The sequence below is a fragment of the Chelonus insularis genome, unplaced genomic scaffold, assembly GCF_013357705.1.
Source record: "Chelonus insularis isolate UGA/USDA-ARS -01 unplaced genomic scaffold, ASM1335770v1 scaffold_277_pilon, whole genome shotgun sequence".
Classification (NCBI taxonomy): domain Eukaryota; kingdom Metazoa; phylum Arthropoda; class Insecta; order Hymenoptera; family Braconidae; genus Chelonus; species Chelonus insularis.
Window position 1 is genome coordinate 144,091 of NW_023276791.1, and position 14,918 is coordinate 159,008.

The following is a 14,918-nucleotide window of genomic DNA, read 5'->3' on the forward strand; positions in this document are numbered from 1 at the left end:
TCCGTTTCACTACTAAGCGACGACGAAGCAACATAGAGTGTATATATACATATATCCTGCTTCATTCAATTTCATAAAAAAAAATGAAACTTTTGGATTTTCCAACGTTTTCCGTTTTCTTATTGTATTTGATTTTATATATAGAAGCTATCACTTATTTTTTAGTATCATTAAAAAATCATTAATTTACTTAGTATTTGCAACTAGTATTTTATTTTAACAAATATACAGATAAAAGTTTATACATTAAAATTTCTATAATACCAATACTTTTCGGGGCATTAAAAAACTAATGCAGAAGGGAAAACAGCTTTGAATAACGTAAATTAAACAGCCAATGTTACCATATTAATTTTAAAATAATTATTCCTCATTAATAAAAATAAGCAGGAATTAATCCCTACTATTAAAAAAACTTCCAAAAAGATGCTGTTACTCTAAGCTGCCTCTCACTTTTAATTCCTATACAGTATATAATAACTTTTTTATCAAAATCTGATTCAGAATCATAAAAACGACAATGTAAAATGGTAGATGATTTATTAGATTAGTTTTAAATACTAATTGTATTAGTGCAAGATATTAATGATCGAATCATTATAAAATATCCAACAATTAGTCACCAATTTAATGAATTTTTTACCAAAAAATTTGAAGAAATTTTTACAAACATGATGCTCCACTCCAATTTGTTACAGCATATTTACAAATTCATTTCAGAAAATTTTAAAATTTCAAAACAAGATCATGGTAGAGTTGTTCTTCAGAATAAGCTTTCTAAGAATATTAGCAATAGAATTTTGAGCCTAAAGCGCGACATCCGTGGCTTGAGCCCGAGGTTGTTGTAGGCGTTAATGGTAGCACCAAGGCGATGTAATAAAGAAAAAAGTCTCGTTGAAAAAACTACTGTACCAGCCAGATTGGCTCCAAAACGTAACAAAATTCGTACAACAAATCAATTTCAGAAAATTTGAAAATTATAAAACAAGACCATGGTAGGGTTGTCCTTCGGAATCAGAAAGTTTCATTCTATTTCTTAAATGTTCTAAAGTGTTTGCTAAATGCTTTTGAATTTGTTCGGTTTCTTCACTTATTCCTAAGTTAGGGAGTTCTTCTTTTATTTTTGCAATCACTTGGTTCAATATTTGTACCGTGACCTATAAAAATAATCATGAATGAACATATCTTACTTATTATCAATCTATAGAGAAAGATAAATTATCTAATATTTAAATACTAGAATGATATTTTACTTACCGATGTATTTCCTTTTTCATAAAAATAGATGTAATGATTAAGTAATTCAACATAAAGTTGGACTTGTACTGACGTGTCCATACATTGATTTGCAATTCGAATTCCTTTTTTGAGACAATCTAATACTTTATTTCCATCTTGCATCTAATATCAGATAAAAGATCAATACTTGATTAAATAGAACTACTCAACATGTGAATGAAAAAATATAGAAATCTTTTACCTCTTTTCCTCCTGTTGCCAAAGATTTTCCGGACCAAAATATGTGTGAACATGTTGCCACACCTCTACATTGATCTGGTTTTCGTAATAGTTTACTTGCATAAAGAGCACACTGATTTCTTACTGGTTCTGCATTTTCTTCATTAAAGCAGCTCATTTGTTCAAAAGTTGCAATAATTAAAGTGATCGCTGCTAACTGAGCTTTAGAATCACTGATTTCATCTTCATATATTGAAAATCCTTGGCTCATGAATTCATAAGCTACCATTTCGAAATTTTCAAATCGAATTTCTCCAATGGCCAAAGCACCTTGAAGGAATAATCTGAGTGGTAATTCTGCAAACTCTGCCTTCATTAAAGCTGTTATTGTGGCATGACAAAATTGGAATATTTTTTGACATTTTTTCTGCCACATATCGTCCTGATCTTTTATTGCTTTATAAGTAAAAGCAAGTTGATATGCTTGAAAAACGATTGCAGGAAGAGTGTATTTTATTCGCTTGTTACCACCAGCACTGAAATGTTTTCGAGCAGCACTCAAAATCATATACTGTTGATCGGCAGTTTCTGATTTGAAATGATGAATCAATCGTCCAAGATATCCCTGCTCTTCTGCAAAATCTTCCGGATCTTCTTCAATATTTGGTTGATCCGGTTGATCTTGGACCAAGGGTGATACCATTGATAAAACAATATCAACTTGTTCTTGGGTAGGAATTAACGTTTCATTATCTAATATATTTGAAATAATATAAATAGCTAATGACTTTCTTCCTTCATAATCAAAATACTCCAAAAGTGGTGCATAATTCTCTAATTTTAAGACGGTTAAGATATTTTTGTAATTATCAACAGGTATCTTCATCAGTCTGGAGAGCTCTCTCGATACAGCACTGTTATACTCCAAACTGTAAATTATAACAAATAATTTAAATTCATTATTACCATAAGAGTTATTTAATAGTTCATTAAATAACTTACTTTTCTATATTTAATTTTTGGAATATCTGAACAGTTGTGTTTAAAACTTTATCAACATAATCCACACGATCGGGATAACATTTGTGAGCCAGATTAATTAACGCTACTTGGAGTGAAACGATATCTTCAGGTGGCATATCTTGTCTGGTCTGTAAAAGAATATATCAAATAGTAAGAATAATAAATTATACTAAAGAAATTTAATATTTATACAATATTTCATTATCTCAGACTTAAACTAGATGAGTAAGAGCTATGTTTATTTATAAACTTCACAAATTTTTTCAGTCGTCCTGTGCAGTATCCAGTCATCATTGATCGCGTGAGTAAGACTATCACTCCAATATATGTATTACCATGGTTTTTTTTTTAGTATCGACAAAAAGAACTAATTAGGTTGCGCTTCATTTTTTTAACTCATAAATCCTACAATATGTTTGTCTTTAAGCATTTAACTACTTTTAAATAGCATTAGGTTAAAAAAAAAAAAAAATAACAGTAATACATATTATGGAGTAATATCTTCATTTACTCTTAATTAATAATTTATAAATATCTAATAGGTTATAATTGTGTTTAAATAATAATGAATGCACTTTTACCTGGATAATTGTTGCAACTTGATCACTAAAAACATCAAACAATTGTACATCTTGTGGAATTCCTAGAGCTTGACCAGGACTTCCGGGGCCACCTACTCCATCCGATCGTTGACTAAACGACGCCAGACGATCAATCAATGATATTATTATATTTTTAACATTTACTCCACTGTGTAATTCAGCACATGATTTTAAAAAAGGATTTAGAGTTTGCAAATGAAATTCATCTGGAAATACCTAGTAAAATATTATGATTATTTATTTATGATTCAGAAATCAATGAAAAAAAAAAAAAAAATATTGTTTTCAAATTTAATATCAATAATGATAATGACAAAAATGATTATTTCTTACTTGAATGATACATTCCATCAAGTATTCTTGAGCAATTGCATCTCTACAGCTTACAACTTGTTCCAAAATTCCCGGTAACACTAATTTTTTATAAATTTCTAGAGTCACAGACTCCAATTGGCTCAATCTTACAAGATTTGTACCCACTAGAATTTTTAATTCTTCTCGTTCACGTTCTCTTCGTTCTTTATCTCTACTGTGACCTTGATGCTGCATACGAACCCATAATTTGTTCATTTCAGCAAAATTCATGAGTACAAAATCTATACTATCACGAACCTATAATTATATTATTTAAAATAAAAAATAATATAATATTAAAATTTTTGAAACTGAAAGTAATATTAAAACTTACAGTTCCTTCTTCATCATCTCCTTCTATTACATCAGGCAATATATTTCGCGTACATTGTAGCAAATAATTACGTAGAAATAAACCCCTTAATGGATGCTGTACTCCACGGCACATTTCAACTAAATCTCGCAATAAATCTCTTTTGAGGCACGGATTGGTTTTTATATATACTAATCCAACTGTAATAAGTAGATATCTGAAACAAGAAAATGAATAATAAAAATCGTTGATAATAAAAACGGAAAATTTTTTTTTAATGATAAAAGCAGAAAAATGATAATTAAGTTACGGACTTTTATAATTTACTTACAGACGAGGAACAATATTCCCGGCATATTGGACGAGTTCGTACAAATCTGTTACTTTTTTTCCCTTTTGATATTGGTCTAATAAATATAATTCTAAATGTCGAAGTTCATCAGTGATGGCCATATCTGTTTATGCATAATGTAAGGATTTCAATATAACTTTTAATTGATATTTATTACGAATTCCTGATGACATGATGATAATAAATTGATGAATAAAAAAATGATTAATATTAAGTATTCCGTATGTTAACTAAAGGATACACAATTCGTAATAGCTTTTCGGACTTAAAAGAGAGGTTCTCAGTTCTCCAAGCATAGTTGAAGCATGTTTCAAGGCATCCATAAGTTTGGCATTGTCTAAGCAAAACTTCATCTGCAGTGCCTGGACTTTAACGACTCCAATTGCATCTTCCAATAGTTTTTCTTGCTCCTCCAAGCCAGTCATCACAGATGTAATCGGCTGGGAAAAAAATAAAGATACCTACCAGGAATACCAGGTAGTCATGCCAGTCAAGCCAAAATTAACAACATGCACTACATTATTTAAAAAACTATTCATACCATTATTCAATGCATTACAAATTATTATCAATATTCCGGAAAGAAAAGCTACTTGTTTAGCTAGTATAGTAATTTACTAAGAAATGATATTTCTACATTTTAAAAAATGATTTAAAAAAAAGACAAGGTTATGCTTGATAAATAGAGTAAAATTATAAAATGTTTTAGATTTTATTTATATTTAAATAAGAAGCATAATCATAAGTACATTAAATCTTTTACAGATTTTGTAAGCATACCAACAAGTTGATTAAAATAAATGACAGAATAAAACAGTGGTATGTAACCTCCGACATCCAGTATTTTTTTTACAATACATAGAAATACTTTACTAATGTAGTTATGGATAAATAAAGCAAATACATTGAACTAATAACATTACTAGGGGTTATTTCAAAAAATACCTACCATTATTTAATAATGAATTAATAAAATTTGCCCACCCACTGTACACACTAACTCACAAATGATACTCCAATACATTAACATCTCCTACTAGATTTGTCAATGAGGAGGCGCCACTCACTTTTTAATTTTTATGTATTGGTACTTGTGATAAAATTTATTAAGTTGTCAATAATTATTTAAAAATGCGCGAATTTGTGAAACTTTTTGAAATTTTTTATTTATATAAACTTAAATTTTAAACAATTTTTATAACAATAAATTAATTAAGAGAGTATAAAAAATATTGAAGACTTTAATTAAGATGAGCTACTCCTAAGACGATCTTCGTCGATATGAGATTGCTCCTAAAGCAAATAAATTATAATATTTTCAGTACCTCGTTCTCCATAAATTGAATAAATATTTATCCATTATATTAATATTATTCGACCTTGAGTGAGTTCATATATTTATCCAACTCATCCTCAGATTCATCATCCTGTATCTTATCCTGAGTTTTAGGTGAAGCAACCCATTCTGGAGATTCAGAATCAAAATATTTTTCCTCTTCATCATGGGTTTTTATGTCAAGATTATCATATGCTTCATTATCGTCAACAGTACTAAAAAAAATGTAACAATTATTAGATACAATAATGACAAAAAAATAAAATATTAATTTAATTATACCTGTAATCAAATTCAGAATCTTTGCCATCTAGAAAAGTCTGATACATGTGAGATATAAATTCTTCTCTGAGAATTTTCTGCTCCTTTGAAGAAATATATTCCCTTGTAAGTGCTTTACTTGTTGTAGATTCATTCTCATCAATTTCTTTATCAGGTTCTGGAATGTTACCCCATGATGATGAAGGTTTGTTACCTATATTTTTATTTTCCTGAGGTAGTACATTTTTATTTGTCTTATGCTTTAATGATTGTGTATCAGTTTCATCAGTGTCAGCATCTTCTTCAGTCTCTGAATCAGAATCAGTTTCCTCTAAAACATCATTTTCAGCATCTTCTTGTCGTTTTTTTAATTCGTCAGCTTCGTCTTTATCAATTCCTTTCATCAACCTATTGACCAGCGTATTGTCTTTTTCATTGACACTATCTCTAGCTTTTTTCTCGGCTTCAGTAAGATATTTTCCTATGAGATTATCATACAGCAATGGATTTCTATTCATCATTGCAGTTTCACTAAAATATTCTCCTTTTTCTATCAATGTTTTCAAAGCTTCATATCTCCTATTTTTCGTATCCATTTCTCTTCTGTCATTGTTGAAATACCTTTTCAATTTATTTACATGATGAATTACTTCATAATCATTTTTATCAATGATAGAAAAGTACTCTAGTAAATTATTATTTAAATATTTGCCAAAACGAGAGAGAAATTGAGCATGACTTTTATTTAGGAGGTTAGATGCAATTTTTTTCTTCTCTTCTATTGACAGTTCAGGTTCATCTTTTTGTTGACTTTTAAATACTGCTGATGAATAAACTAATCGTGATAAAATAGCATCTTCAAATGATAATTTTGATTGTATGTTTCCTTCATCTTCTTGTTGGTTAACTTCTACGATAGTTCCTTCACTTATCATTTCTGATGATTTATCCATTATTCAATTTACATAAATTTGTCAACAATTTGAATTTATATTCATTATACAAAAATAAAAGAATTCAGTTATCAATGTAATCTATTTTCGATATAAAAAATGAATAGTTAAGCCAACGTATTGTTTTGTCGGTAGAATATACACAAAGTGTTGATGCAGCTGGTCTGGCTCTTCAAAGAAACGTGAGCGGCAAATTCGAAACTTTGAGAATCTAAGAAAATTTATAATAAACTACTACTTATCCGAATTATGTGCAAAAATAGAAATAGGTCATTAACATAACCAAACATTTGATCATGGAATCTGAATCCCTCTGGCATGACTGATATATTCATGTCAACATCTAACCCGAAGAAGGTAAAATAATAAAAATTTTCTGACTTAATAACATTTATGATTAAACAACCTATTAAATATTAAAAAATGAAATTTTCAAAGTCAATTTTTTACATAAACATGAACAGCTGTGTTGAGTCAATAAATAACTGTAATAATATTTTTTATCCTGTATTCTCATGTAAACATCATTACTGTTTGCTTTAACGATTGTTCAAATATCATTAATTGAATAGATTTATAATAAATCTCCAATGAGAAGACATTATGATCTTTTCAACCTCATATAATATCTTTTACTACATTAAAGAATGTTAACAAATATAATTACGATTGAAGAAAGATAAATCCAATTAGCAATTCGTCAATCCTATTAATACTGATGAGGAGAATGATTATAATGAATATTAAATTAATGCATTACCATCATCAATAAAGAATCCTTTTAACTTAAGTGAAATGTACCTGTAGGCTATAATACTCGCTGACTTCTATTATCTTATGATAGACACAACACATAAAGTCAAGGTAGATATAATACTTTTCTCATTCGACAAAGGTGAGACTGGTAGGAGAAAGCTGATATAAACTCATGAGCAACTTGAGCAAAAGTTTCAGTTAGTCGTGCGTAGTTTTACCGCTCAAATCTCCAAATTATGACTAAGATAACTGTCAGTTTTTTTATTACAAGTTTTTTATTAATTATAAGTATTTTAGATAACAATTTTACATGTAAGTTTTACAAAAAAAAATCATTAAAAGAAATCATATTCATTACAGTGAATAAAACATTTTTTTATTTTATTTAACTATTGAAATTTTTTTTTCTTTAATATTAAAAAATTGTTTTTATAAATCTTTTTATGAATCATAAATTATTAAAGAGTATGTCAATAACAAGTTATTTTTCCTGTGTAGTTAAATGTATGCTAATTGATATAAAATAATCAATTCTTTTCAAAGGCTATCAGTTACGTGATCAATTTATCGATAAATGATTACCAATTGTTAAATAGAAAATAAATTTTATTCAAATCTATATTTTCATTAATAATTCACATTGGTAGTTGGACTATTGACCAGTAGTTTTGACTAATAGATTTTATTTAATTGTAACTTTTTAAAACTCTGTTTTAATAATAAAAATATATTTGAGAGTGAATTTCATTTCATTTGAAACAAATGACACGTTGATTTGTATAGTAATTTATGTTTTTTCTTTCTTCAAGATTCAAAACCCTTGCAGATCTTGGAACATAAACCCGGCTATATTGCGGTATACATAAGGCATGGAGATGAACCCTTAATAAACATAAATCCATCACTTGCTGAAGCTTTTCATGAAGAAAATATCTTGGTAAATTATGTTACAATATTTTTAATAACTACATTTTGGAAATAATTTGTAGTATATTTATAATATTTTTCATTTTTTCAATTTCTCAACAGAAAGGTGTAGTTCCGGTAGACAAATATGATTCTCCATCTCAAAAGAATACCGTTGATGATAGTAATAAACCACAGAATTCGCTAAATTCGGTCAACAAAAAGGATGTAACTGCTCAGCCATATATGGTGTCACAAACTTCATGAAAGAGATATAAAAAAAGGTTGATGGTGACGCGGCACCAAAAGATCTCGAAGAGATGACCGTGACGCTTTGGAATGATCTGCAATTTTACGCAGAGAACAATAAAAATCATTAATGACTGCTGATCATCAGTTTAAGTAACGTTAATATATTACAAAAAAAGACAAACTAGACGTCCATTAATATAAAGAATTCTTTCTAATATTCTTTATTTCATCCTGACCTTGCACTTTTTGTAGTCTATTTCTACCCAATCAGACGCAAGCGCATTCAACAATTTGAATAATTTCCCTTTTAGAGCCTCTTCGTGTTCTAAAACAAAATTTATTTTAGCAAAGAATATATAATGCATCTATAAAGATGCCAGAAAATAATAGGATGATGGTGTAAAATTACATAATTACCGATATTCATGAACTTTAAACCGTGCTGGTGTGCAGTTATGTTGCTTTGAATATAGACCGGCCAGACATCTTATGGGATCTTTTTTATCTCGTAGAAGACACGTTTCTGTTCGGTTTCCAGGACAAGAACCAACACATTCTCCAACGTTTATATGCTGTCATTAAATAATCAAATGTAAGAATAAACGAATTTTATTAAAAGCCAGTTATATTATTGTTGTTATTAATTACTCTAACAGTTGGTCGAACATCACTTGTATTACTTCCTTGTTTTATTTCAAGCTGGCTATAGTCAAGAAAACTTTCAGTTCGATCCATTCGATGACAGCTTTCAGCACAGCCACATTTTTCAATCACTTGATATATTTCATCACCTAATGAATTTATCAAAAAAAAATTCTTTAAGTGTTCATACAAATAAATAAACCTTTACTATCATGTCTTAACCGTTAGCTACCAACCATTTGGACCTTTTATGCTGACAGTGCGGTTTTTAATGGGTTTACAACCAAGCACTAATCATCCATCAATTTTAAGTGATAGCAGCATCAAAAACATTTCAAATTGAGTTTAATTATTGCCATTGAATTCTTGATGTAAATAACTACTTAAAATAATTCTTCATGTATCAATAAATCATTCACATAACAATAAAAAGTTTGAAGCTAATTTTTTATTATAAAAACTTTTAAGCCTTCAACTATAAAAAATATATTCAATCTGACAGTGAATTCTCTCAAGAATTTAATTTTTTTAAATAAAATCACGTTAGCAGCTTTTTTATGAATTTCATATTGAATCACCTTTAGGACATGTTCCTATACAGAGACCAGTATCTATGTTAACTTGATATGGTGTTCCTGAATGAATCAATTGTTCGAAGGAAACTCGTCGGCATTCAGACTCTAATGAACAATCACAATTATCAATAGTCTCGATTATTTTTACTCCTTGAAGTGTAGAAATTCGTTCCATCCGTGAAAATCTTGGATAACATTGCGAGTGAAGGGGACACCGCTAGAAAATTTGAACAAAGAGCATAACGTTCATTAGGTCACCAAAGTGTCAGACAAATTTATGGAAGACATGACCTACTTGAACTGCCGGCTTGCTTGGGTCTCCGGGATCATCTGTAGCATGACGTGGACAAACCTTTCGACAGTGTCCTACATCGACAGTGATTATTTCACCTGATAGACCTAAAAATGAATAACCGGATTAATTATTAAAGTATGTAATAACGAAACCAGGCCATCAGTGTGAGATACGCAGAAGGGCAACTAGTATAACATGAACCGGATGAACAGTTTTATCATGAGTAGCTCATGTAGGTGCGTCGCACACTTCAATTGATACATGTACATATGATTGAAAGCCATATTGTTGGCTTCTATTTCTTACATCCGGCTAAATAAGCATAGACTTCATTACCACCCTAAATGTCATCAACTTAATATCCAATTGTTATGCAGTATTTAATGTTTTTTTTTTTAATTAAATGAGACAAATAATTACTTACCATGGCCCACGCCAATCTTCTTTTCATGTCTGGCACAACAATAGAATGATCTTGTGGGTGCATCAGCAGACTCTCTCTCGAATTCATCAGTGTCATCAATTTTACTTTCAACTATAACTAAAAAATTTAATAGTTTATTATTGTGCTAAACTATTATTAAAAAAATATTCAATTTTAATGTTTCAATTAACACCAACCAGATTGAAAGTAAATTAAATTTATGAAAATAAAGCTAATCAACAATAAATGTCTTATAGAGTGAATCATTTGTTGGAGAACAATTAGATAAAGTATAATAATGTTTAGGAAAATAATGATAGAACGTTGGAATATTCTTCACAAAGTGTGATCACTAACACGGTTGTCAATGCTCTGGATAAAAGTTTCGTTAGCTTAAGTGATTATTTTTTAAGTGGTGCGTAAATGCAGGGTCTCATAATTATTTATAGGCAATTTTATTTATAATAGATTTGTAGATTTATAGAGGTGTTGCAATGATGGGGAACGAAATGATTTTTCTTAAAATAATTAATCATGATTTAAATATTGCGCAGAATGAAATCATCAATATTATCAAGAATTGGATGTATAAAATAAAAATAGCTTAATTTATCATGTTAATAATATTATTTTTATAATGATTTAAGAATAGAAGAATAATAGTTTATCTTATGTGAGAATAAGATAAAGGCATTTAAAATTTTCATTTATGTTCATGTAATAATTAAAGATATCCTATTCTTAAAACTGCAAATAAATTAAAAGCAAAAAGAAGATTGTACCAGAGTCAAAAAGATAATGTAGTACTCAAAAATTGTACTCAATCTAAGTCAAAGAAATAACATGACATGGATAAACAACTTATTACGAAGTGAATTTTACAAAAAGTTATTGGATGAATGTGTCAGTTAGGACCTAATCCACTATCTCGGAAACCGCAATATGTTGGTACGTAATCCTCTTCACGCAATATTTTTTCAAAATTTGCGCACGCGCAATTTATCAAGTTAATCTCGTGGATGCGTGCGCAGAGAGATACGGAAGCTCGTAGAATACAGTATTTCTCGAAATTAAGATGTCCATTTAAACAAGACAATAGAAAATTACTATGTATTAATTTTTTAAGGAATTTTTTTACGCACCCATTATTTATTTATTTCTTGTTTTTTAATTCATATTTAATTATTTTTATAGTTAGTTTATTATGCGGCCACTATGTGGCGCTAGTTACTGGGCGACAGAGTGGTGGAAAATTTTGAGATCGCGTGGATTTTCTCATTCTTTTCTTCGCCCTAAAGAAGCTCAGAAGATCATATTGTAAAATATAAGAACAATAAAAGATATTTTAAAAGAAATTTTTTATTAAAAATGACTGAATCAATTAAAAATAGAGAAATAAGACGTGTGAATGTATCCTAGTGTCAGTCATAACTCCTAGTGTCAATCAATTCGAAGTTGAGATAGGTTATGTTTGTGTTGTTTACACTTGAATAGTTTTTTATTTATCCGATTTATATGTGAGTTTCATATAATTATATTCTATTCGCCTACTTTACAAAAATGTCAGCTAAAACACGAAAAAGTTTGAACTCAACACTTTGGGTAACTTGTGATAGATGCCACATAACTTTATCTCAAAAAGACACAAACTTGCATTCAGAGGCTTGTTGTCATTCCGAAGAAGAAGTGACTCACGATTATATCAAAAATAATATTCTGTACAGTTTTGTAGAAGTTTACTGCCCAAAAGGTAAAAAGTGAAAATATCTACCACAATTCAACATTTTTATCTTATACTTTTATTTACTCTTTTCATTTATTTTTTTTCAGATTTGCCACCAAATATAGAAGAAAAAGATACGCATAATATGGTTTTTATGTCTCAATCAGCTTTAGAATTGTGTCAAATAGCAATCGGAGATTGGGTTATTATTAAGAATAGAAATTGCATTTTTTCTAAAATTGCTTGGGTGACTAAGTCTAACAGTTTGACAAGTGTCTGTTTGACGAAACAAAGTAAATATTATTTAAAATTTAAAAATGTAAAAATATTCAAATGATTAATATTTAATAATTGCCATTACTCTTTTATAGCTATAGATTTTTACCAACTAAAAGATCGGATAACAGTTCAAAGATTTACTCGAAAACCTACTACTGCCAAAGAAATTGTAATAGAATATATTGGAAAAGAATCAAGACCAAAAATAGTTCCAGAAACTAGAGCTCAAATAAAAACTCTCCATAACCGTCAAGTTTTTTGTGTTGGAAATCGCATAAAGGTTCCATTTTTTGGCAAGCATTTATTATTCAAAATCGTAGATATTAATGGAGACCAGGAGAAAAATTCACATAATACTGAAAACAAAGAGAAAAATTTAAATGATACTCTTAATGATGAATTGATTGAACAACTTGAAAGCGTGCTGCAGATTGAAGATGTACCTAAATTTTATGAAGCATTGGATAGCACCAAATGGACAATAATTGGTGATGAAGATGAAATAAAGATTCCAAAGCAAAAATTAATGACTACCCTTCGAGACATTGGTGGTTATCAACATCTTCTGAACGAGTTGAAGGATGTATTTAATATTGTATTAGGAAAATACAAAAAAGTTTTAAAAGGTTTTAAATTTAGTAAAGGAATACTAATTTATGGACCAATTGGAGTTGGTAAATCAGCAATAGCAAATGCACTTATATCAGAATATGATGTGAATGTATTTGTAATAAAAGCAAGTGATATTTACAGTAAATATTTTGGAGAAGGAGATAAAAAACTAAGTCAGTTATTTACTGAAGCGAAATCTTTTTCTCCGAGTGTAATTCTTATCGAAGATATCGATATATTGTGCACAAAGAAATCCAATTCGGAGAATGAAAAACGATTGCTAGCAACATTAATTCAAGAAATCGATAATTTACAAGAAAGTGATATCAACACTTTATTGATAACTACAAGTTCAAAACCAGACTTGGTTGATGCTTCATTACGTAGAGCTGGAAGGATCGACAGAGAATTCGAAATTGGTGCGCCCACGCCATCAATGCGTCGAGAAATATTACAAAAACTTTTATCTAAATTACCGAATTCTGTTACTAATGAAGAGCTCGATGAGATATCTTTTATAACTCATGGATTTGTAGCGGCAGATTTACGTTGCTTATGCTCTCAAGCGGCAATGCGAGCGATAAAAAGACATAATATGTCTGATACTTCAGACTCAACAGACGTTTTTATTTGTGGAAACGATTTTACTACTGCTTTAACGGCCGTAAAACCATCAGCAATGAAAGAAGTCTTAGTAGAAGTGCCGAACGTTAAATGGTCTGAAATTGGTGGACAGAAATCTTTAAAGTTAAAACTTAAACAAGCAGTAGAATGGCCTTTGAAACATCCAGAAGCATTTTCAAGACTGGGAATCACACCACCTAGGGGTGTTTTGATGTTTGGTCCACCTGGATGTTCTAAGACCATGGTTGCCAGAGCTTTGGCAACAGAGAGCAAACTTAATTTTATAAATATCAAGGTAAAAATTTGTAATTTTCCATTAAATCGAAAAATGAAAAAGTTTATTAACTATTTTATTTTATATTTTATATTATTTTATATTTGTTTAAAATGACAAATTTAGGGACCAGAGCTATTTTCAAAATGGGTTGGAGAGTCTGAGAAAGCAGTAAGAGAAGTCTTCCGTAAAGCTAGACAAGTTGCACCTTCAATCGTTTTTATTGATGAAATTGATGCTCTTGGAGGTGAAAGAGCTAGTGGAAATACTGGTAATACTAGTAATAACGTTCAGGAACGAGTTTTGGCTCAATTACTGACGGAGCTTGATGGAGTGACAGCATTAGGCAACGTCACACTTGTAGCCGCAACGAATAGGCCTGATAGAATAGATAAGGTATTTTAATCTTCTCATAAAATATACAGTTACTCGAGAAAAAATCAACTTATGTTTAATTGGAATAACTGAACTAATAATGACATTTCATCTTTTAGGCTCTACTGAGGCCAGGCCGATTAGATCGAATTGTTTATGTACCATTACCCGATAATCAAACACGATTAGAAATATTTTTAATTAAATTCAACAAGATGCCCATAGCTGATGATGTTAATGTACAAGATTTAGTTGAACTTACCGAAGGATATTCAGGTGCGGAAATACAAGCAATATGTCATGAAGCAGCAATGAATGCTCTTGAGGACAATTTAGAAGCTAAAATAATTACAAAAAATAACTTTAAAGCTGCATTATCGATTGTATCTCCACGAACACCAGCATCTCTTGTGAAATTGTACGAGGATTATCAGAATAATAAATGATAATTAATAATTAATTTAAAAAATTAAAAAATGACTGTCAAATAAAAGAAATATTTATAATTAATTTTATTTAATATTTATTT

The 14,918-nt window shown here is 29.5% G+C and overlaps 4 protein-coding genes across 6 annotated transcripts; 2 read left to right on the forward strand and 2 right to left on the reverse strand.

Annotated features, from left to right (window-relative positions):
* Positions 1-206: 206 nt before the first annotated feature.
* Positions 207-7,185, reverse strand: Vps35 (Vacuolar protein sorting 35). Of its 3 annotated transcripts, XM_035093568.1 has the most exons (11): positions 5,721-7,185; positions 5,482-5,653; positions 4,344-4,542; positions 4,082-4,205; positions 3,772-3,967; positions 3,417-3,695; positions 3,063-3,299; positions 2,461-2,609; positions 1,481-2,387; positions 1,258-1,401; positions 207-1,157 (listed from the first exon to the last, which is right to left on the reverse strand). In XM_035093568.1, exons 1-11 carry the CDS (start codon positions 6,650-6,652, stop codon positions 978-980), a joined length of 3,519 nt encoding a protein of 1,172 aa, XP_034949459.1. In that variant the 5' UTR covers positions 6,653-7,185; the 3' UTR covers positions 207-977. The 3 variants fall into 3 exon arrangements, with proteins under 3 accessions (XP_034949459.1, XP_034949458.1, XP_034949457.1); XM_035093567.1 differs by lacking the exons at positions 5,482-5,653; positions 5,721-7,185 and adding an exon at positions 5,052-5,414 and having other exon boundaries at positions 209-1,157; XM_035093566.1 differs by lacking the exons at positions 5,482-5,653; positions 5,721-7,185 and adding an exon at positions 5,052-5,414 and having other exon boundaries at positions 209-1,157; positions 4,344-4,563.
* A 390-nt stretch (positions 7,186-7,575) lies between these two features.
* LOC118073209 (uncharacterized) lies at positions 7,576-8,748 on the forward strand. Its single transcript, XM_035093570.1, has 3 exons — positions 7,576-7,720; positions 8,218-8,345; positions 8,438-8,748. Exons 1-3 carry the CDS (start codon positions 7,645-7,647, stop codon positions 8,579-8,581), a joined length of 348 nt encoding a protein of 115 aa, XP_034949461.1. The 5' UTR covers positions 7,576-7,644; the 3' UTR covers positions 8,582-8,748.
* LOC118073208 (uncharacterized) lies at positions 8,527-10,956 on the reverse strand. Its single transcript, XM_035093569.1, has 9 exons — positions 10,700-10,956; positions 10,503-10,619; positions 10,079-10,182; positions 9,787-10,000; positions 9,445-9,498; positions 9,215-9,357; positions 8,984-9,138; positions 8,803-8,891; positions 8,527-8,658 (listed from the first exon to the last, which is right to left on the reverse strand). The coding sequence occupies exons 1-8, from the start codon at positions 10,767-10,769 to the stop codon at positions 8,834-8,836; spliced, it is 915 nt and encodes a 304-aa protein (XP_034949460.1). The 5' UTR covers positions 10,770-10,956; the 3' UTR covers positions 8,527-8,658; positions 8,803-8,833.
* Positions 10,957-11,755: 799 nt separating this feature from the next.
* LOC118073384 (ATPase family protein 2 homolog) lies at positions 11,756-14,899 on the forward strand. The gene is made up of 5 exons (XM_035093865.1): positions 11,756-12,252; positions 12,333-12,518; positions 12,597-14,035; positions 14,141-14,410; positions 14,509-14,899. Exons 1-5 carry the CDS (start codon positions 12,063-12,065, stop codon positions 14,833-14,835), a joined length of 2,412 nt encoding a protein of 803 aa, XP_034949756.1. The 5' UTR covers positions 11,756-12,062; the 3' UTR covers positions 14,836-14,899.
* The last annotated feature ends 19 nt before the right edge of the window (positions 14,900-14,918 follow it).